This window comes from Pseudorasbora parva, chromosome 21 (assembly GCF_024679245.1).
Source record: "Pseudorasbora parva isolate DD20220531a chromosome 21, ASM2467924v1, whole genome shotgun sequence".
Taxonomy (NCBI): domain Eukaryota; kingdom Metazoa; phylum Chordata; class Actinopteri; order Cypriniformes; family Gobionidae; genus Pseudorasbora; species Pseudorasbora parva.
The window spans coordinates 5,036,911-5,060,112 of NC_090192.1; the positions used below are offsets into that span (position 1 = coordinate 5,036,911).

Consider the following 23,202-nt stretch of genomic DNA (forward strand, 5'->3'; position numbering starts at 1 on the left):
TAGTAAACACAGAAACGGCGGTCTTTCAAATCAGCTTTGACCGCGACTCTGGAAGACTTGGAGTTAAGCTTTTCTCTGAGAAAAGAACGGCACTGAAGTCATTCTTAAAAAGGGAAGATGTGTTCGGGGTTTTGCTGACCGGATACAGCGAATGTTTAATGTATCAACAAGTTTGAAAAACAACCGTTTATCCCGCCCCTCGGATTGAGCTCTGTCAATGGTGAGTTTCCAGACCAAACAGCTTGATGTGGGTCTGGCTTGTCAGGCTAGGGTTCAGTTGCTACCCAGGTAAGTTCGAGATTAGTTTGAGCAAACTCTGTTTTTTTGGGCTCAAGAAGGTGGATTGGTTTTTAGCGGTGTTCATCACCATGGTAACTGACACTCCACAGCTAACCTGCTCTGGAGCAGGTTTTATTCTGGGTTAGAGATTGTGAACCCAAACTGGACCAATCAGCTGCAAGTAGCCTAAAGATAAATAAAGCCACACCAACTGTATCTCTCGTTCCGAAGAGAAGTTAATTGCGCCTAGCCTAGAAATCTAGATGCACCCTAGCGCCAGCAAATTTAATTCCCTTCGAGTGTAGTCTAGCAACTCTCAATAGACTTGCAAGCTGGAAAAAACAAACTCTGGTCAGGCCAATCACATCGTGTATAGAGTCGGTGGGTGGGCTTAACATAATGAGTTAAGCTTGCGTGCTTCTAGTAAACACAGAAACTGGCGAACGGCGGTCTTTCGAATCAACTCTGCTTGCGACTCTGGAAGACTTGGAGTTAAGCTTTTCTTTGAGAAAAGAAAAAAAGTACGGCACTGAATTCATTCTTAAGAAGGGAACAGCAAATATTCTGGAGTTTGTTGTCATGGTTTCTGAGTAGTGCACACCTGTTCCTTGTGTTTTTGAATATCATTCTCAGTGTATTTAAGCCCGTTAACTCAGTTCATTGTTCTGCGCCGTCTGTATTTATGTGTAGTTTGTTTTATGCTCTCCGTGTTAATTTAAAAAAAAAATCTATATTCGCTCATTCTGTGTCATGCATTTCATCTTTTGGATTTATAACACACTTCAGTGACACCTGGTCAACTGTAAATTTAATTTAAAACTGAACTGTAATTAAACATGCATACACTTACATGCACACAAAAAATACATTACAAAAAAAACAACAAATAACTTAAATTGAAATTCTCAGTGTGACTTCATATTTGATGGCTTTTAAATTAGATTTAGTATGGTTCTATTATTTTGTTATCAGTTCATTAGGGTTGTCACATCTTATCTTATTAAAGGAATGATTATATTTCAGTGTCATGTGTTACTGTGATGGTGTTTTATATCTGTGTGCGTGCCATTGTGGCCCTTTTTATATTATTTTCCTCAGCTTGTGATGAACTCTTCACCACCAGTGTTATTATGGTAGATCTCAGTATATGTAAAAAGTAAAAAGAGTAGCATGTTTAGTCGCAACATGACCATAGTTTATCAGAAAAGGGCTGTTGAATTAACAGGTTTAAAATGTTTTGTTTTTTTAGTTTTAAACTGTTAAATGTACAGGTTTTACTGTAATTATGTTTATATATTTACTGATATTCTGGCATCCACAGCTGGCCCATTTTCCTTTCTGTAAAAACGACAGATTTTTTTTTTTTTACAGCGTACCTTATTTAATTGAACAGGATTAAAATTTGTACAGAAACATTAAGGTAAGTAGAGCAGTTAATTCACTTTATTTTCTGTCTGAGTCTGATTGTTGATCATATCAGCCTTCAAACTGATGTCAGTGACCCCTCCCCCCGGTTACTTTCATACACTATACAAAAGCCCTCAGAGCTGAGGCTGAGCCAGTCAATCACAGGACACAGCGGTCTGAGGAGAACATCAGCTCATCGGCATCTGACCGGCAGAGTCGCTAAACACAGAGACAAGACTGGGGAAAAGAGAAGAAAACTCCAACAGATAAAGACCAATTTTGCTGAATTTCACTCCAGACTGAGTGCAGTACAGGGTAAGCATATTTTACATTTATATTAATATTGTCATTCAATGTTCAAAACTTTAATGCATTTAATGTATTATAAACTTATGAATAAACTGCATATGCACATGCTAAACTGTACATACTTATGCCTTGGTCGTATCATCAGTTTAGGACACAGACAGCTCATCCTAATACTCACAGATATGACTGCTTGTATCTTCTTACGGGGAGCAAAAATTGTAAGTATGCTGAATATTTACAGTTACTGTCATGTCAGATTTGTCAGTATTTTTATTTATTTAATCATCCAATCCTAGGAATGCAGGCCACACAAATGTTTATAGAAAATATTTTTTTATTATTATTTTGTTATTTTATTAGTTTCAAATGAAAACCTTAAATTCAGTTGCTGCCTTTAATTTTTAAGCATATTCAACTTGAGTTGTACAAGTCATTTTAACTTAAATTATATTAAACTGACTTAAAAGGTTAAGTTGAATCTAATATAACATAAAAAAGAAGAAATTGCTAAATTAAATTTAAAAAAAGCTGAAGTTGCATAATTAAATAAAAGTAATTAAAAAAATAATGTACTAAACATAAAATGGGATTATGTTATAAAACAAACAAATTTAGCATATGTTCTCTCTCTCTCTCTCTCTCTCTCTCTCTCTCTCTCTCTCTCTCTCTCTCTCTCTCTCTCTCTCTCTCTCTCGCTCTCTCTCTCTCTCTCTCTCTCTCTCTCTCTCTCTCTCTCTCTCTCTCTCTCTCTCTCTCTCCCATATTTAGGCTTTGGTTTCATAATAAAAGAGGTACAACTTTACAATAAGGTATAGTTAACATCAGTTTATGCATTCATAAAAATGCAATACATTTTTTACAGAATGAATTAATCTTTGTTAATGATAATACAAATAGTTAATGGTCAGGTGATGGGTACTAAATTAAATAATTAAATAATTAAATAATAATAATAATAGAGATTTTTATTTCAATAATGCATAAAGATATTGTTGGTTTAGCATACTTTTTTTGATTTTTTTATTTTATTTGAGTTAATAAACAGAAGGTGAAAACACTTTGTTGTAAGTTTTAATCAACTTAGATAATTTATGTGATTCAGTTAACATAATATTTTGAGTTTCTGTCGATTAAAGCAATCTCCTTCATTTTATTAACAAAAGTCTAAATATGAGGGGGAAAAACAAATGCTGAATTAGTTTTATTTTACTTTATAACATCCTCCAATTGTACTATGTTTAGTACATTATTTTTTTAATTACTTTTATCTAATTTGGTAACACTTACAATAAAGTCCCGTTACTTCAGTTAATGCATAACTAACATTCATAATCTATATAATTGTTGAAGTATTTATTGATCTTTGTTAAGGTTAGTTAATGCAAATGCAACTGGTCATTGTTAGTTCAGGTTCATCCGGGTCCATTAAATAATATTAACAGATACAACTTTTAATAATGTTAAATTGACCTTTACTGATACATTATTAATAAATGCTTTAGAAGTTTCATTATTAGGTCATCTAAACTAATGTATTTGACTATTACTTTAATAAATGGAAGTTATATTTCATTGTGTGTGTGTGTGTGTGTGTGTGTGTGTGTGTGTGTGTGTGTGTGTGTGTGTGTTTTCCTAGTTTTTTTCTTAGTTTAGTTTTAGTATGAAAAATGTCTAAATATGAGAAAAAAATGAAATGCTGTGTAATAAGAAAACTGTCATTAATGGATCTGTGTTGTATTAATGATTGTCTATGTTAAGCCTGATTCATCAGACAAATATTAATATTCAGTTCCACTTAATTTAGAGGTGGGGTATTAATCTGTCATCACACTAAACCCTTATAGTCACATTCAGCCGATAAACCCTCTAATTCATATGAAAATGGGCAGAACGTGCCATTAAGTGTTATCTTCTTAATGAGATTTATTACTATGCACTGGGGCTTCTTTTAAAAACACTCTTTTCTGTTATTAAACTGGGGTAAAATAAGCCTTTTAGATTAATCTTGGGAGGTGTGTGTGTGTGTGTGGGGGGGGGGGGGGTGTCTAATAGAGACCAGGACGTCCAGATGACATGAAGCATGTTTCAGAGGATTAATCTACCTGTCATTTTGGTTTTGCAGGACAGAGAATTGGCAGATGATGAAATTGAAGGTAAACACACCTGTCAGTCGTGATATGTGGATATTCTGCTTGAGCTGAAGTTGTGGATATTTATTAATATAACTCCGATTGTGAACAGAAAGAATAAAGTCATATACACTTAGCTCGAGGGGGAGTGAAACTCATCCTTTAAAGTGTGGGAAGGGAACATTCTTAATTTGTGGCCACAGTATATATTTTTTGTCTGCGTGTCATATGCGTGGCGCTGTAGTATCATGCGAAAACTTTGCATGAACTTGAATGGAAGTCATTGGAAAATGCCCCAGATACCCCACCTCTAGTTTGATGTCCCATCTAAAGAACCATTTTCCATAATAAAGAACCATCTCTGGAATGGAAAGGTTCCATGGATGTTAAGGGATAGTTCGCCCAAAAATGAAAATGTGATGTTTATCTGCTTATCCCAGGACATCCAAGATGTAGGTCACTTTGTTTCTTTAGAACACAAATGAAGATTTTTTTACTCCAACCGTTGCAGTCTGTCAGTCGTATAATGCATGCACTCTAAAAAATGCTGGGTTAAAAACAACCCAAGTTGGGTTGAAAATGCACCGACCCAACAATTGGGTTGTTTTTAACCCAATGGTTGAGTTGTTCTTACCCAGCAATTGGGTTGTCTTAAGCAACATTTAACCCAACCACTGGGTTAAAACAACTCAACCACTGGGTTAAAACAACTCAACCATTGGGTTTAAAACAACTCAATTGTTGGGTTAGTGCATTTTTCAACCCAACTTGGGTTGTTTTTAACCCAGCATTTTTTAGAGTGTGTGAATTATAATTATTATTATATGCTAACAGCTTGAGTCAAAAAAACATACACCGACAAATCCAAATTAAACCCTGTGGCTCGTGACGACACATTGATGTCTATAGACACGAAACGATCGGTTTGTGTGAGAAACCAAACAGCATTTATATAATTTTTACCTCTAATAGGTAAAAGTGCCATGACTCTCTCGTGCATATCTCTATGCCAAATCATGTACATTGACCTCACTTACCTGAAATGATCGCGCTTAAGGTTGTTGGACATAGTGGTGTATTAGAGGTTCAAAATTATATAAATAATGTTCGGTTTCTGGCTGTTGCGTAGAAGGAGGCGGGAATTGGCGAACATTTAAAGACTTAAAGAAATAAATAAACTAAATGAAAGTAACGCAGACAGTCCTTCACTTTTGGCTGCCACACACACATAATAAAACATAGACAAAACACAACATCAAGTCCAGGCCTGGTCCTCTCTCATCCTTCACTCTCACGGTCCCTCAGCCTCGCTGCTCGCCACACTCACACAAATCCATCGTTTCGTGTCTTAAGACATCAATGTGTCGTTACGAGCCGCAGGGTTCAATATGGATTTGTATGTGCATGTTTTGTTTTTTTTCATTCACATGCATTATACGACTAACAGACTGCAACGGTTGGAGTTAAAAATCCTAATTTGTGTTCTACTAAAGAAACAAAGACACCAACTGTATATATCTTGGATGACCTGGGGGTAAGCAGATAAACATCACATTTTCATTTTTGGGTGAACTATCCCTTTAAAGGGTCTTTATGGAACCATCAGTGCCAGAATCTTTATTTTTCAAAGTGTACACACACACATTGATGACCTTTCTTTGTTTTCAGAGCTGAGAGAGGCATTTAATGAATTTGACAAAGATAAAGATGGTCTAATTAGCTGTAAGGACCTGGGAAACCTGATGAGGACGATGGGTTACATGCCAACCGAGATGGAGCTGATCGAGTTGGGCCAGAACATCAACATGAATTGTAAGTAGCATGTCCAAAACAGCAAAACATTAATATACCTGCAAAAAAAGAACATTTGTGATCTGTTTTCACTTTTTTTGTCTCAGTGGGAGGGAGGGTAGACTTTGAAGACTTTGTGGAGTTAATGACCCCAAAGCTTTTGGCAGAAACCGCAGGAATGATCGGTGTGAAGGAACTGCGAGATGCTTTCAAAGAGGTGAGAAGACAAACTAAACAGAAACATGTGTCCGTTGAGGCACGCTGACGAGCAATTAAGGTTACTTGGCATTTTGTGTATTCACCCAAACAGAAGGTGGCAAAACTATCACCTGGCTTCAGCAAACTCCATTTGACCCGTTACGACAACGTTATCTCTCACTTTAAGGGGGTGGAAGGATCCAGTCCTTGTAGTTAATGAACTCAATTTGCTCTGGATGAAAAGCAGATCAGTGATTCTCAGTTGGTGGGTTGTGACCCAAGTATAGGGTGCATGTCTGTTCTTTAGAGGTCACGGCCAGCGTAGAGTATTCATTGTTTTCAGTCGCGAAGCCTTGGAGGGCAAAACCGCCATATAGAAGTGCACTGAACTGCAGCACAAGCCTGTCCAATTTCCATCTTAAAACTAAATATGTGAACAAGATGCACGTTTTGGGCACTTATGCTCCACATAGAACACTAAGGGTGAGTTGCACCAATAAGGATTCAATTAAGCAAATTAATGCTAACCTAGGATTTATTGATATGGGTTTTTAAATTGAGTTGTTGCACCACTTAATTTTAAACACAGAATAATTATGCTGTAAAACTGTTATAGAGCCGATCAAACAGCAGACGGAGGGTGAACCGACGACAGGCTAAAGAATCCTTTTTAGTGCAACTCAACCTTAAAGTGCCTTAATAATGCACTAAAACAGTGATATTACAATATCAAATTCAGTTTCCACCTTTTTGATGATGCATACTATATACAGGCGAGTAGATGAGTCCAGAATATAAACAAGTAAACATAAGTGCGTTTTCTTTATAATCATTTTCAAAGGGGAAAAAAAATGACCAAGAAACCTTGTGTTGCATTAATATCCTGCATTCATCTGCTTTCCCGTACAGTGGTATGCAACATCAATAAGGTGTACAGTAGACTGAATTGGGTATTTTATCCCTGTCATACTGTATTAATATGGACTACAAACCTGGTAAAAATGACTGGCAGGCAATGGAGGAAAGCCTTGTTTTGCCCTCCATGTGGGAGTTCCTATAAGCGTCTAACGACACGTGAAGACTATATGCAAACAGCATTGAGAACCACTGTGCTAAACAACCTCTAATTGTCTGTATTTTCACATAAACTAATTTTTCTCGTCTACAGTTTGACATGGACGGTGATGGCTCGATCACTACTGAGGAACTGAGATGTGCTATGAGTAAATTACTGGGAGAACACATGAACCACAAAGAGATTGACGCTGTCGTCCGAGAGGCGGACAACAATGGTGATGGTACGGTAGATTTTGAAGGTGAGAAATGACACAAATTTTCAATGCCAGACAAACAAAGCCTATAAAGTCCTCACACTTCCTACACATATGCAGTCAAACCCAAATTTACTCAGACACCTTCAATATTTTCTCAAATTATCACTGTTTATTGGCTATAGTTTAGAAAACAGTAATAAAATATGACAAGAACTCAGAGTTAAACTGTGTCAGAACAAATGCATCATGCTAATGTCAGATAACTTTGATAGAAAGAGATTACAATTAGCCAAATAGCGGTTAAATTTAACTACACAATTATATAATACCAATTTAGCTCAACCAATGACCAATCAATGCTTCATTTTGTTCAGTCTGTGGTGTCAAAGGTCGCATTAGCAAAGAAAAAACACTTCAGCAAATCATGCTCAGGTCAAAGTGAAGGAATCATTTGGGTGCCAAACGTGTATCAGTTTTACTGGCAGTCAATGTATGAAGAATGTTTGGGTATAACATGTCACAGTTAACTTTATTTTGCTCTCCTCAATTACAGAAATGACCATTATATCTGATGTCTGAATCATTTTTTGTTTGACTGTACATGTGAAATGCTTTTCTACTTTTTTTTGCAGAATTTGTGAAGATGTTGTCAAGCTGCTGAGAAAACCATCTTATTCTGGATGCTGCAAATGCATAAAACATATAAACCAAAGTTAATCCACTCAAGACAGCATACGCATGGACGTAAATATAACAGCAATGTACAGACAGATGTCTTCCCCACAAACTATGCAAACATATCATGCTTTCAATGCAATACCAAGTTATTGACCTTAGAACTGGGTGCACAATATTTCTCTGAAATTATATATAGCTACATGTCTAATATCATCTTTACATTATTTTTAATAGATGTCCTCAATAAAATACAAGAAATCAATGGATTGATGTTTCTTTTTTTGTGAATGTGAGTTTTCTTGCGCACAAAAATCCGAAAGGAAGAGAGTTGCATACTTCCCCATTATGTAATAAGCAGAAAACTGTATGTGAAAAGAGTATGTCTGAATTCACATACTCCGGAGAAGCTTCCTGCGAGATGAAGAAGTATGCATAAAATGGATTGATTTTGTGTAAATCTGATCTGGGTTCAGTCTCCTAATCTTTATGCCTGTGACCTTCAGATTAAGTGACCCCTTCAGCACGGTCACGCTGTGGTCACCCTCGACGACATCCTTTTTATGAATAATGCTAGATCCTGTAGGATTCCTGTAACTAAATATCTCCATTAATCTGTTGTTTCTCAGAAAGAAAAAAGAGGGAAAAAAATGAAACAAGCCATGTAATCTATGTACTGGGCTGCTGCCGAGAACAGATGGTGAAGATGAGAAATCAGTTTTAAGAGAAACTTTCTTTGGAAGATTAGAGGGGATAATGGAAGGATGACGGGATGAGAGGCACAGAAAGATTTTGGACTGTTTATGAGCAAATTGATGTAGATATACAGCAAAAACTGTACAGATGGAGAAAAAAAATAGACACTTGTTTAAAACGACATGAGCCGTATCAATATTGCTTAGAGGGATGCACTGGTATAAACACTGAGGGCAGATATTGATTCATTTAGTTATCTGTTTAGTTATATAACTATTTACATGTAGTTAATAACTATAAATTATGCAAAGACACCTTAAAATAAAGTGTAACCCTATTTAGTTATCTTTTTTTTAAAGGTGTCACGAACTGGCATTTTTTATGATTTTGTCTGAGGTCAACTAATGACGTTTGTGTGGTTTTTATATTCAAAAACATCATAACTAATAAGTAATAGGCTATTTTCTACACTGGTTTTGAGGCTGAACGCTGGGCTTTGATGGGCGTGCCGCACTACAGACTATGAAGTAAACGCCCACGGCTAGGATTGGATAAGATTTGCATATTTAATGAGCTTCAGCTTCCCTGTCAGTTCAGTGACATGAGGGAGGGATTGATTTGAAAGCAGCAACCTGAATGATTCTCTGACGGGGCTCATAAACGTCTTTATCAAACAAACACAATGATTTATCTCATTCACCCGCGACTGATTTATTTTTTTATTACTTGGCCCGCCAATCGGTCGATAAGCACGAACCGTGGACGCGTGCTCTTCAGATATCAAGTCAAGAGAGTAAACAAAACAGATCAAGAAATGAATATTATTTCACTATTTAAGATTTACCGGGCTGCCGACGTGCTTACATTTTGGTCGGCCGTCCGGGAAACACAGAGCTGTTGGGTTGTTGGGTTTTGCGAGCCCTGGCCCATAAAATGATATGTCCGATCTGAGCTGTTCTGATCCTGAATCGCAATGAACCAACAAATAAAGGATTCTCCAGCCTGTGACAGCATGCTAAGGTATGTTCTGTTAAACAAGTACACATAACAAACACGATCTGTAACAACACAATATTAACACATATAAAAAACAAAACGTTTTACTCACTAAAGCATTGTGTTTTAATCTCAATATGTCTGCAAATCCATTGTCTATTGTCTTGTTTACAACTGATTATCTGGCTATAATCGGCATGTTTATTGCTCATTTAGCTCCATGCGTCGGTGGGCGGGGCTACAGAAGCAGGCGTACACATAGAGGCGGTGTTTCCCCCTTCTAAAACGTCATTGATTTCTGGGCCTGGTGTCTATAAAAGCTAGCCTGACGTGGTCATACTCAATTCTAGTGAGAATATGAGTCTGAAACCGCTCCATTGGGCTGCGATTTTGAGGCGTTTCAGCCAAACCAGGAAAGACATCAATTGGACAGACCTAGGTCTATCCAACTGATGTCTTTCCTGGTTCGTTTGAAACAAGCCTCATAATCACAGCCCAATGGAGCAAACCAATCAGAGCAACGAAGCGACGCATTGTCAAATGTCAACAGACAGAGCTCAACTGCACTGTGTTGCCAAGTCCGCGTTTTTTTCCGCGGTTGTTTTCTATGTCCAAGGGTTGAAGCGACTATTATGTGATATATAGACCCATGAGTGCGAATTTTAGCAGGCAACCATACCAAAATAACACATTTTACCCCCCAAACACCATTTCCCCCCCCGGAGAAGCCCCCTAAAAGCTATTGTTTAGGGCTAGTAGTTGGCGGATTTTGTTGTAAAAACTTGGCAACCCTGTCTGCACACGCGCTGGAATAAACGATCTTTGCCGGTGTTGTAAAAAAATAAAAGAATTTATTGATACACAGAGTACTTACCCAACATGATCATCATCTTTGAGAGAAATTATGAAGGTGAATGCATATACAAACAAGCTCTCTGTTTAGGATTCGAGTAAATATAATCCAAGCCCCTTTGATGACGTGCATGATTACGTTACTGTTGATTATCTGTCCGTCATCATCTAAAGCCCGCCCTGATGATTTCATTGGTCCGAACAGTTTCTGTTCGGGGATAATTACTCCTCTATGGAGCAAGGCCAGACCGAACCGCCCGACCTAAAAATGTTGTGGGCGGGGCTAAATTCGGCTGGCATCCAGGCTATATAAAAGCTTTTCTTTTACTAAAAAGTAGGTTTTCAGCTCAGAAACGTACAAGCTATTCATATACCATAACCTTTAATATATAAAAGGCTCAAGGGAAAGTTGATTTCTCAATTCTAAATAGTTTTAATAGTATGCTCATTTAAAAAAGATCACTAAATAGGGTTAGAACATTTAAAAATAAATAGACCTACATTACTTTATAAGATATTTTCTGGAGTCAAATAACACAAATTGTATATATAACACACCCAGAACAGTAAACTTGTAATACTTAAGACAGATACTGATTTATTTATTGATTTTTTTTGTGTAGTGTGTGTGTGTCATGTTATCTGTTAAATTGATGGCATCAAATGTATAATAAAATAAAATAATTCCATGTTACTCTATTTATCTAGCTTTATCTAGAGTCAAATAATACAAATAAAACAGTAAACTTGTAACACTTACGACTAATCCTGATTTATTTAAAGTTGTTTTGTATAATGCATACATGCAAATTTTTTTTTTTTCCATTACTCGAACATATTATCTGGAATCAAACAGTACAAATTCTATATAACAAATCTAGAACAGTAATTTTCATAAAATAAAATAAATGAAAATGATCATTAGAAATGCTATATAGAAAATGAGTGCACATTTACTCATTAACAATAATATTAAATAAATAAATACAAAAATCTACCATGTAAATTGCTTATCCATTGACAAAGCTGATTGGAACTAATCACCACTGTTAATATGCCAAGTGGGCACATATCTTCCAGAATAAATGGCTAAATATATAATTTTGATTGATCTGCCTGACAGAGTCACTGATCACTATTACTAATTCCTATCAGCATCAAACTAAAACAAGGTGACAGGAAATACTAACAACTTTACCAGAGACCTCCAGGGAACTAAATGAACTGCACAAAACACAGAATGACAGAGTGTCACACTTAGTTGCAAACACGTGAAATAAAAGAGCTGGATTTAATTGCAGCAGTTTATGAATGAATAAAAATAAAAACACTGACAAGAACGTGCAAAAACTGAATTACTATAAACACACAGAGGGATGATCAACGAAACATAGAACAGGTGTGTATCTAAATCAGTACCAAAGGTAACTAAAGCACACAGGCGAGCAGAACACAAAACAAACAGAAAATAACCCTGACACAGAGCTCAAATCAGACAGAACAGAGGACGCTGCGTGATTACAAATGCTTAAAATCCCAAAACATCCCGGATCAGCCTGTTCTGAGGCTCTTTGAGAGAGAGAGAGAGAGAGAGAGAGAGAGAGAGAGAGAGAGAGAGAGAGAGAGAGAGAGAGAGAGAGAGAGTAAATAACAAGGGAGAATGAGAGAAATAAAGAAAAGGGTGATCAAGGGAAGAAAGAGCGTTGTCAAGTCATACTGAAGGTTAAGAGATGAAAACGAACCGGTTGTGCTGTGATTCGTCATGCATTCGACACAACAGATATGACAAAACTTTGACAATGTTGCGTGAGCATGCTAAACTGCAGCTTTACAGCTTGAGAAGACAGATTTAAGGGTGAAGGAAATTCTAAAAGGCTGAGCGATTAAATATATTGTGCTTAAAATACACAGACTAAAAATAAAAAGGACATTATCTCAGGATATGTGGTCATCTCCATTGTTGTGTTTGCAAGGTTACTTTCCTGCTGTTGTTACCATAGATCAGGGGTGGTGAACCTGGAGAGCCTAAGTCCTGCAGAGTTTGGCATTAACACACCTGAGCAAATTTATCAAAGTCTGAAGCGTTACTAGAAAGCTGCAGGCAGGTGAGTTTTTCAAGGCTGGAGCTGAACTCTGCGGGACTGAGGCTCTCCAGGCCATGGAACCAATCACTCCCATGGCCACAGGTATACAATCAAGCACCTAGGCATGCAGACCGCATCCAAACCTTATCACCTAGTGCAATGCAAAGCGTGGGATGCAGTGGTGTAAAGCATGCCGCCACTGGACTCTAGAGCAGTGAGGACATGTTCTCTGGAGTGACCAATCATGCATGATGTCTGGTAATCTGATGGACAAGTCTGGGTTTGGCGGTTGCCAGAAGAATGGTACTTGCCTGACTGCATTGTGCCAAGTGTAAAGTTTGGTGGAGGGGAGATCATGGTGAGAGGTTCTTTTTCAGGAGTTGGGCTTGGCCCCTTAGTTCCAGTGAAAGGAACTCTTAAAGGGATAGTTAACCCAAAATTTTTATTTTTTACTTACCCTCAAGATGTACCAAACCAATATTACTTTCTTTCTTCTACTGAACACAAATAACGATATTTGGAAGAATGTTTTTAACACGACCTTAAAATTACCATAGTAACATGTAATACTAAGTTAATATAGTCCCATCAACGTAAACGCATGTGATTCATTTAAAGTCCTTAACATGTTAAAATTCTAATTTTATACTCTAGTAAAGTCACGTTTATTTATATAGCACTTTATACAATAGATTGCTTAAATCAAGCAGCATACTGTATTAAATGAGTGTCTCATTCTATCAGAAGTACAACTTAGTACAGCTTCATGTTTTCACTCACGAACAATCACTTTGGCAAGCTGTTTTTAATTCCCAAACTAAGTACATTTTGGCCTGATTTTGTTCAAACGACATAACACCAGCTTGTTCTTCGCTTTTGCTTTAAGTATATCAGGGCCTTAAGGTCTCAGTTCGAGGCATTTAAGTAGCTTTTTATAAATATTACTTAGAAGAAGAAAAAAATATTAATAGTGTGCATTAAGGCAAAGCCTTTGAAATAGGGGGGGGGGGGGGGGGGTAACACAAACCAACATATTCTCACCTGTGAAAGGTTATCCTATTTCTTCAGGGATGTTGCATAATTCTTGCCATGAGTAACAACAACTTCCAAGATGGCGGCCACGTCGACGTGCATGTCTGTGCCATCTATGTATTAACATTTATGGTTGTTACTGTCTGTTTTGTGAAAAGCAAAGAAGACCTTATGAACATCATGAATTCATTTTCAAAATCGTGTTTTGTCATATCCTCGATCCCTACGGTACACCTATAATAAGTATTTATATTCTGACTATTTAGATCGGTCGATCGCCACTGTGGAGTAGCACTAAAAACAGAAAGTAGCTCCGGCTACAATGTTCTTCCGCAAGACGCATGCGGTCCTGTTTATCAACCGCTAGCACCATAAATTACGGACTGCAATTTTAAGGAGACCTACACTGAAATAATTCCATTTTTGTTTTGTTTTTAAAAGTCTCCTCTGCTCACCAAGTCTGCATTTATTTGATGCAAATATCGTAGGCTAGTAGCTATTAGGCTGTATTATTACAATTTAAAATAGCTGTTTTCTTTTTTAATAGGCTGCATATTTGAATGTTATTTATTCCTGTGATACAAAGCTCAAATTTCAGCAGACATTATTCCAATTTGATTTTGTGCCTTATTTTTTTAGTTGTAGCCTGCTTGATATTTTTGTGGAAACTGTGATACGTCCCTCCCAGGATTTGTTGATGAATAGAAAGTTCAAAAGAACAGCATTTATTGGAAAACGAATCAGGTGGTCATTGCCCAGAATATCACGATCTGACCAAACACACATATCCAGAATCCTTCGTTGCAGTCGAATGACAATAGTGGCTGTTGTATTTGCTTGACAGCTGGGATTGAAGGGCTTAGGCCACAAATTACCCAAAGTAAAACTAACACCCCTTTCCCTCGGACACAATAATACAGAGCACATCTGTCCCGCACAACTGCCCTCTGCTCGAGCCACGGACTCGCTGTCCATGCCAAGGCCAAGATTCATGCCCTAAAAGTGCTTGATTAAAAACTTATATAATGTGTTGGTTTCAGTGTGTCATCTGGAATACAACATGTTTTATAAACTTAAGCACAAAAGTAGACAAAATTTGGAACAAAGAAAATTGCAGAGAATACTGGAAAATACCTAGAATATCTACCAGAATGCCCCCCAGTATAGGAAGTGAAAAAAGAATCAGAGAATGAACCAGCTGAAGGGGAGATTATGGATCTTTCTTATGTAAAAGAGGGATGTTTAAGAGGAATACATGATGGCAAATGATGTAATGATCATGGCCTCTGGCCCATCATTTCAGTTTTATCCCTGAAACATCCCTGACAGGATGTTTTATCCCCATAAATCTCTCTCTCTTATTCATGACATGCGCCTTCTGCACTTAGGTCAGAAAGCAGCATTATGGCTTGATCGGGATCATGACCTCTAACTCTAATCAGCTTTTTCATAACACCATGTTTTTTTAAGTCACAAACCCCCAAACAGACACGTGAATTTCCAGTAATTATGTAGCACTTATGTATGAGAAAAAAATCACTTTAACAGCATAATACAGATGTGTGAGCCAGGAAATATTATAACGGGGTTAGTTGTAAAAACATTTGTATTATTAATTTAAGTTATTCTGGTAATTGAATTGAATTGAATTGAATTGAATTGAATTTAATTTAATTTAATTTAATTTAATTTAATTTAATTTAATTTAATTTAATTTAATTTAATTTAATTTAATTTAATTTAATTTAATTTAATTTAATTTAATTTAATTTAATTTAATGTTTACATAATATATGTGTGTATAATTATATTTTTTTATATAAATACACACTCATTCATGTATATCTTAAACACATTTGCATGTAGACTATATACTGTAGTAGGCTATATATGTTTATATAATTTATATTATAGGCTATATAAATAAAATACTTTATATATATTTTTTTTTAAATATATACATGCATGCGTTTTTATATATACATAATAATTATACACAGCACACACATATATTATGTAAACACTAACTTTTGTTTTGGGGCTATTAATCATTTGACAGCACAAAATTCATTTTGATTTTGATTAAATTTGATTTAAAAGCACTAAATGAATTTTTATTTTTAATTAACTGCTTAATTAAATGCAATTTCTATGCTACAAGTTTAAAATATATAAATAGAACATATAGAAAATAATACAATTATTTAAAAAAATGAAATGACATTAATGAGTAATTATACCATTTATTGTCCATCTACATCTTTCTATAATTGCATCCTTCTATACGTTTATCTCTGAGTTTATTTATTCGTTGTTTCTTTTTTATTATTGCATTCTTTACGTTAAATACAAGGTGGATAAGATGCTATTGGCGTTCATTAAAAAACTACAAGAACTAGAATTCAAAATGCGAATGAACGGATATGACGTGTTACATTATTACATTCTCGCGCTACCGACTGACAGTTCAGCCACGTTCATTCGCTCGAGGAAGTGACATTTCCAGTGAGTTTTTTTTATGCCATATAACACGTTGTTTAACGTAGTCTGAATCTGCAGAGCGTTGACCATACGTCTGACTTGTGTTTTAAACAGTTTATTGAAGCGCAGTATATATCTGTCAGTCATTTTCCGCGTGCAGCTTTCGCTGTGGCAAGTTGTTCCCTGATGATGGCAGTGCAGACTACGAACCACATGTGGAGAAATTACCTAATATTTGATAAATAATCGTGATTAGGAGACATTCAATGAGCAAATGGCAAACATATGTATCACATTATGTCACATGCATTTTGTTTATGAGTAAATATTTTACTTTTTTCTATCAGTTGAGTTGCGGACCCGATTTAGTCTTTTAAGACCCCATGAAAACCCTTTGTGAGAGCTTCTGTATGAAGTCACCTTAAAAGTCCTGTAGTTGCATTGTATGTTTGGTATTATAAACAAGTTTCTTAATGTGACATTTATTCTTTTATAGGTTTCCCAACCCCTCATGTTCACCAGATGTAGGAGGTTTTCAGGAAAACTTCTCTATTTAAGCTGTAGCATCTTCAAAACCAGGAAATTTCTCTGCAGTTCACAGCTGTCTACATCACATTATTTTCACTCTTCTCTTTTTGCATATTCCCCTGGCCCACGATTTTCTTTTCAACACCTCCTTCCCTCAAAGTCTTGTTTTCCTGTACTCAGGTCTGATAGAGTTATTCGTTACCTTTCTGATTTCACCCGTCCTGCTGGACACATGGATTTACAGGAAGTGCTCGATGTTCTCGAACAGCTTGCTCCACTGTCATTGGCTGAATCGTGGGATAACGTTGGCCTGTTGGTGGAGCCCAGCAAACCACGACAAATCAAAACAATCCTGCTGACCAATGACCTGACAACAGCCGTCATGGACGAAGCTGTAGTGATGAATTGTGACCTTATTGTGTCATACCACCCTCCACTCTTTCGACCTTTCAAACGCCTGCTTCAGAAGGACTGGAAGCAGCGTTTGGCCATCAGAGCAATAGAAGGTGGCATTGCCATTTTCTCCCCACACACTTCATGGGACAGTGTGGAAGGAGGTGTTAATGATTGGCTAGTTGGAGGAATGGGTAAGAAAGAACACTTTTTCTGTAGTCTGGGTCAAAGAATCAGTTATTCTTACTTGTGCCTCTATTCACAGGCAGCGGACAAGTGTCAGTATTAAGTCAAGCACACTCTTGCGGCCCGCAGAAACATAGGATTGAGTTCTCATCCATGAATGAAGAAGAACTAAACAGCCTTTTGGAGCAACTAAGACGCTTAGAAGGCAGTGAAACCTTTAAATGCTCTAAAATAAGGTAAGTCTATATTTGCAAGACCATCGTATGCACATTAAAGGGATAGTTCACCAAATAAAAATAAAAATTCTGCCATTAATTACTCACCCTAATGTTGTTCCAAACCTGTAAGACCTTCGTTCATCTTCAGAACAAAAATTAAGATATTTTTGATTAAATCTGAGAGGTTTCTAAACCAGGCAGATAGGCAGCAACATCATTGCAGCTTTCTAGGCCCAGAAAGGGATTAAAAGACTTGAGGTGCGTCTCAATCAACTCCCTAGTTCAGGCCTTGAAAGCTGCAATGATGTTTCTGCCTATGGCTGGTTTAGAAACCTCACGGATTTCCTCAAAAATATCTTATCTTAAATATCTTATAGTATCTATTCATACACTAATCCATATTCATCTTCAGAAATGAAAGTGGAGGGCAGCAGGTGAATCTAACCTGTAATAGCTCAGCACTAACTGCTGCTGTGCAGATTCTGGTTTCAAATCCACATGCCAGCAAATCCCTGAACATCACGCAAGTCCAGCAGGTGAGTAAACAGGAACCATTTATAGCTCTAAAATGTGTCTTTTTTGGTATTTGTCATACTGGTTGTCATTGATTTGTCAGCAAGATAAAAAGAAAATAAAAAAAGAATACTTTTATTTGGAAAACCGCAGACCTCTACATCACTTTTTATTTTTCTTTAAATTTATTAAAAGAGACCGTAAAGACATTTAAAGGGATAGTTCGCCCAAAAATGATAATGTGATGTTTACCCCAGGGCATCCAAGATGTAGGTGACTTAGTTTCTTCAGTAGAACACAAATTAGGATTTTTAACTCCAACCGTTGCAGTCTGTCAGTCGTATGATGCCTGTGAATGGTAACAAAATCTATGAAAGTAAAAAAAAAACATGCACAGACTAATCCATATTAAAACCTGCGTCTCATGACGACACATTGATGTCTTAAGGCGCGAAACAATTGGTGAGTAATTAGTGTTGTCAAAAGTATCGACCTCGATTCCAAATCGATACTGAAATGTTAAAAATGTGACGCTTTGAGTGCTGTTGAGCGGAATCGTAAACACCTCTGACTGGTCATTGTGCTCACAAGCTAATCAAATAGGTCTGTGATTGGCTACTACGATCAGCGCTTCACAAACATGTTGTAAAATTCATCAATGACGCTTTTCTCTGAGCGCTTGCACAGATACACACAGAGCGTTTGAATGCAGGTGTCTATCAGCCTACTGGTCCGCTGGTCGACGCTTGCTTGTGCTTATAAACGCTCCTGCTCCTGCTTTCAAAACACTTTCAAACACTTCCGTGTTCTTTCAAACCTCTGCCGTGTGTTGCTCATTGTAGCCAATCTCAGGCACATCCGACGAGCGCGTGAGCACAATGACCACTCAGACTTCCAGCTCAGCAAGCGTCACATTTTTAACATTTTAGTATCGAGGTCGATACTTTTGACAACACTAATTTAATTGAATAATTAACATCCTGATAAATAATTGTGCAGTTTAATTTTAGCTGTCTGATAATTAATTGACTGTTTTCTCTTTTTCTTTCTCTTCTCCTAGCCTCCCTTGTTGGGTTGTGGTCAAGGACGGCTCAGTGTTCTGGATGAGCCAGTGTCTGTTTCCACAGCAGTGCAGAAAATGAAGACACACTTGGGTTTGCCCCATTTGAGACTGGCCCTGGGGGACCAACACACATTAGGTGGGCTATGAGAGACATCCACCTTATTTTGCAATGTAAGAATGAGCCATTTTTACCTTAAACGAAGGCTTCCGGTGTCTGATGCCTCCAGCTCCACTTCTAGAGTTCATTATGCTGCTTGAAATTGCAAACTAGTATTTGTTATCATATTATTTACTTCTTACTGTAATCATTAGGGCTAATGTTAGGGCGATAGATGGCTGATAAGGTTAGGGGCGATAGATGGACCCGCAAATGATGTAGTTGTTCCTGATCACAATACAAATTACAGTCAAAACAGTTCAATGAACTCAATTTAATGACTTAAGATTTTATTGTGCAAAAAACGGTAAACCAGTTATAGGCTGCTAAATGTTTTCCACAAACTAAACCAATGATATTCAAATGGTGGACCCTGGCATGTTTCCATCCGGACCGTGAGATAGAATTTTTACAATGGTGTGGATCACACCACAAGCAGTCAGGATCATTTGTGGTAATGATATTTCAGCACTATATCCTCTAGTATTTTTATCTGAAGCCTAACGCACTTCATTCAAGTCCTTTCAGCTCAGTGCGCGTTCTCTCTTTCTCTAGCCACATTAAAGGTCCCGTTCTTCACGATTCCATCTTTCAAACTTTAGTTAGTGTGAAATGTTGCTGTTAGAGCATAAATAATACCTGTAAAATTATAAAGCTTAAAGTTCAATGCCAAGCGAGATATTTTATTTAACAGAAGTTCCCTTTCAAAGCCTACAGCGAACGGCCGGTTTGGACTACACCCCTGCACTTCCTGCTGTAATGACGTCACTAGAACCGTTTGTTGACGAACCCTCCGCACACAAGAACACGCAAAATATGGGGCGTGGTCTTGTTGCTCTCCCACGTGGAGAAGAGCACGCATTCAGCGCTTGCATCTCCCCGTTATGGTAAGAGGCGGGACCTTTCCGGGCAAAGTGCGCTAAGCTGCTGTCCAATCACAGCGCGGGAAGCGCTGGCCCAATCAGAACTCGTTACGTGTTTCTGAAGGAGGGACTTCATAGAACAAGGAAATCATCAGGCCGTTTTTAGGGCAGAGAAAACAGCGGTGTACAGATAAGTCAATTGTGTGAAAAATACTGTGTTTTTTTACACGCGAAACATGAACTCATGTTATATTGACCATTTTAGAATGTTTGTAAACAATCGCCTCAAGATACTTCCGGGTGGCAGAACGCGAGCGGCTTCTACTGACAAACTGAAGAGATCAGCCGGCTACTGTAAATAGTAACATAGTTAAGAACATTGCTGTTGTTTAAAGTTGAAACTATGACGAAAACGTGTTGTGTTTGGGGTTGCGCCATCAGATATACAGGAAAAGGTGTAGGATTTTATCGATTTCATTCAGAAAGAAGTAAATATATGCAGCAAAACCTGTGGGTGAGGAGGCTAAAGCGAGTGGACGTCGTCAAAAGTGGCGCTACAGAGAAGTATTCTCAAAATGGTCCATCTACAAAATCATAGCAGAGCATAATTATCTTCAGCTGGGGAAATTCAAGACTAATATTTGTAAACTTTAGATCTCTTTTAACCCCTTACGATTCAAAGATCATACGGCCTCAGATTACTATTGTTCAACATTCACTGCTCATCACACTATTACTTTATCTGGACAAACTCAGTATCATCAGAAAGATTAAAGACTCCAGCTTCGATATTTGAACACTGTTTATGATAAAACTGGGTTGCAGTGACATTCAATTCTTAATTTATGTCAGGAGTGCATTATTATCGATCCGTTATGAACGATATTTTGAATAGATTATCAGACGCACTTTATTCTCTCGTCTTCACTGGCTCATTTGTGTTCACAGAGATCGCAAAGAACAGCTTTCAGTTTAGCTCTTAGTTTAAAAGTCCTCATATTTGGAGAAATATTGACATATCACGTTTGCAAAATATTTCGTCATACAGAATACCATTTCTATTCATTTCTCACGGAATTATTCGATATAAGAGTTAAAACATGCGCAGACCTCTCTCCTACTGTCTCGGACATTTCCTCATTCTGGCTCGAACGGGCCTATTCTAAATTTCTACGCGTGAACTAAGAAGCTAATAAACACACGATAACTATGGAATAAGGTTTTTGTGTGATTGTTCATGTGATTTCGACTATTTTATATCAATAATGGATGTTTACATGACTGCTAACAGGTGTAGTGATTAGTTCCATATAAAATTATAAATATAACATATTTTAACATCGGGAGTTTGTGAGATATTGCAGATGCCGCGAGTCATTAAAGTGGATCATTGCATCAAATCAGCTGGGAAACAGCATGACTGCACCGCGAGCCGGCCGCAATCACACAAGGTTTCGTGTTAAACACAGACACCGGAACTTTCAATGTTGCTGCTATAGCTTCAGATACAAAAAATAAAGAAAAAATGTGTGCAAAGGATTTGTTGAAAAGCAGAGAACAGGGAAATAGACTATCTACGATAGCCTAACATATTGTAATTCAAACAGCAACAGTCACTAAAATAACTACTCAATGGTAGGCTGAAGCTCATTTAAAAATTGTGGTATTAGACTAGCACTACATCTACTAGACCAAGGTTAGGCATTTCATGTATTGCTATCTCCTGAATTAATTAATCGGTCCCTCAATAATCATGTTAACTATGTCTGAATACTAGCGTTGCCATAGGAACGCTTCGGCTTTTGCCACCCAGAAGAACGTTTTATACTGTTGTGACGTCATGGTGAATTGTCGTATTGCACACTGTAAACATAATCAAAGCTTCGAAAGCACGCGAAGAACGGGACCTTTAACAGAGCTTAACGCTCAAATGCAAATCACCAATGTCACCGTCCATCGCGATGGTTCACCGTAGACATCGTCCGACGCCAATTTGGTAGACATCGCCCAACCCTAATTAGGGCTGCCCTCCACCAGAGGTTCTTCTAGTCAACTAGTATTTAACCCATTAGTCGACTAGTCACATGTTTATGATATTTAATTACTTAACTATATACTGTCAGGGTACAGCTTTATATTTGGAAAATGGTTTTAGGGATAACATTGTTCTATATAGCAATGAGCCTTTAAGAGCTCAAGCGTAAACATAAAGATGCTGCATTGCACCAAAATTATTATGAATGTGTAAAAATGGCTGCAAAGAAGATGACGATGCTGACTCTCATCTCTGCAGTATACTGAAGGGTCACATTCAGAGTAACTTCCATGTTTAAAAATAAGGTGGATTAGTCACACACAGTCAGACAGAACAGTGGGCATAACGTGTGTGTGTGATTATCATCACCTAATGTCATTTATATGATGTTCTAGACTCTTTGGTGAAAACGGTTGCAGTATGTGCAGGGTCTGGAGCGTCTGTCATACAAGGAGTAAAAGCAGACCTCTACATCACTGGTACGTCACAAAGCAAACAAAAGCTGATATTCATCAATTTATTGAAGTTCTAGAGTACAAATAATAACAGTACAAAAAATGTGCAATTAACCCAAGCTTATCTTTCTCATTTTCAGGTGAGATGTCCCATCATGAGGTTCTAGATGCGGTTTCTAAAGGCACGAGTGTGATTCTCAGTGACCATAGCAACAGCGAGAGAGGCTTCCTGACTGTTTTCAGAGACCGACTGGCTGCTCGAGTGGGCGACACTGTTACTGTATCGATCTCTCAAACAGACCGAGATCCGCTACAGGTGATCTGATCTCAAGCGAACACACAGCCACTATCGGACTATATATATGGATATCACAGAATAGTCATTGTCTGACCTTAAGTTTGTTAATGCAAATGTAACATTGTCCTTATAAAAAAGCAAAATAAACTGTCCTATCCAGCTTACTGTACCATATTTGATACGCACATTTCTAATGCTTCTATATTATGAACATGATCAAAACTTGCTAAAAAAAACCCTGTTGCACACAATCTACTGCATCCCTTCTGTCATCTGATTAATAGTTTGTT

The 23,202-nt window shown here is 37.4% G+C and overlaps 2 protein-coding genes across 2 annotated transcripts; both read left to right on the forward strand.

The window, feature by feature from the left end:
- Positions 1–1,656: 1,656 nt before the first annotated feature.
- On the forward strand, positions 1,657–8,327 carry cabp5a (calcium binding protein 5a). The gene is made up of 8 exons (XM_067429220.1): positions 1,657–1,699; positions 1,818–2,001; positions 2,141–2,213; positions 4,118–4,148; positions 5,793–5,936; positions 6,023–6,132; positions 7,282–7,429; positions 8,020–8,327. The coding sequence occupies exons 3-8, from the start codon at positions 2,178–2,180 to the stop codon at positions 8,046–8,048; spliced, it is 498 nt and encodes a 165-aa protein (XP_067285321.1). The 5' UTR covers positions 1,657–1,699; positions 1,818–2,001; positions 2,141–2,177; the 3' UTR covers positions 8,049–8,327.
- A 7,813-nt stretch (positions 8,328–16,140) lies between these two features.
- Positions 16,141–23,086, forward strand: nif3l1 (NIF3 NGG1 interacting factor 3-like 1 (S. cerevisiae)). The gene is made up of 7 exons (XM_067429207.1): positions 16,141–16,227; positions 16,700–17,318; positions 17,390–17,546; positions 17,941–18,064; positions 19,102–19,240; positions 22,555–22,638; positions 22,755–23,086. The coding sequence occupies exons 2-7, from the start codon at positions 16,715–16,717 to the stop codon at positions 22,937–22,939; spliced, it is 1,293 nt and encodes a 430-aa protein (XP_067285308.1). The 5' UTR covers positions 16,141–16,227; positions 16,700–16,714; the 3' UTR covers positions 22,940–23,086.
- Positions 23,087–23,202: the final 116 nt, after the last annotated feature.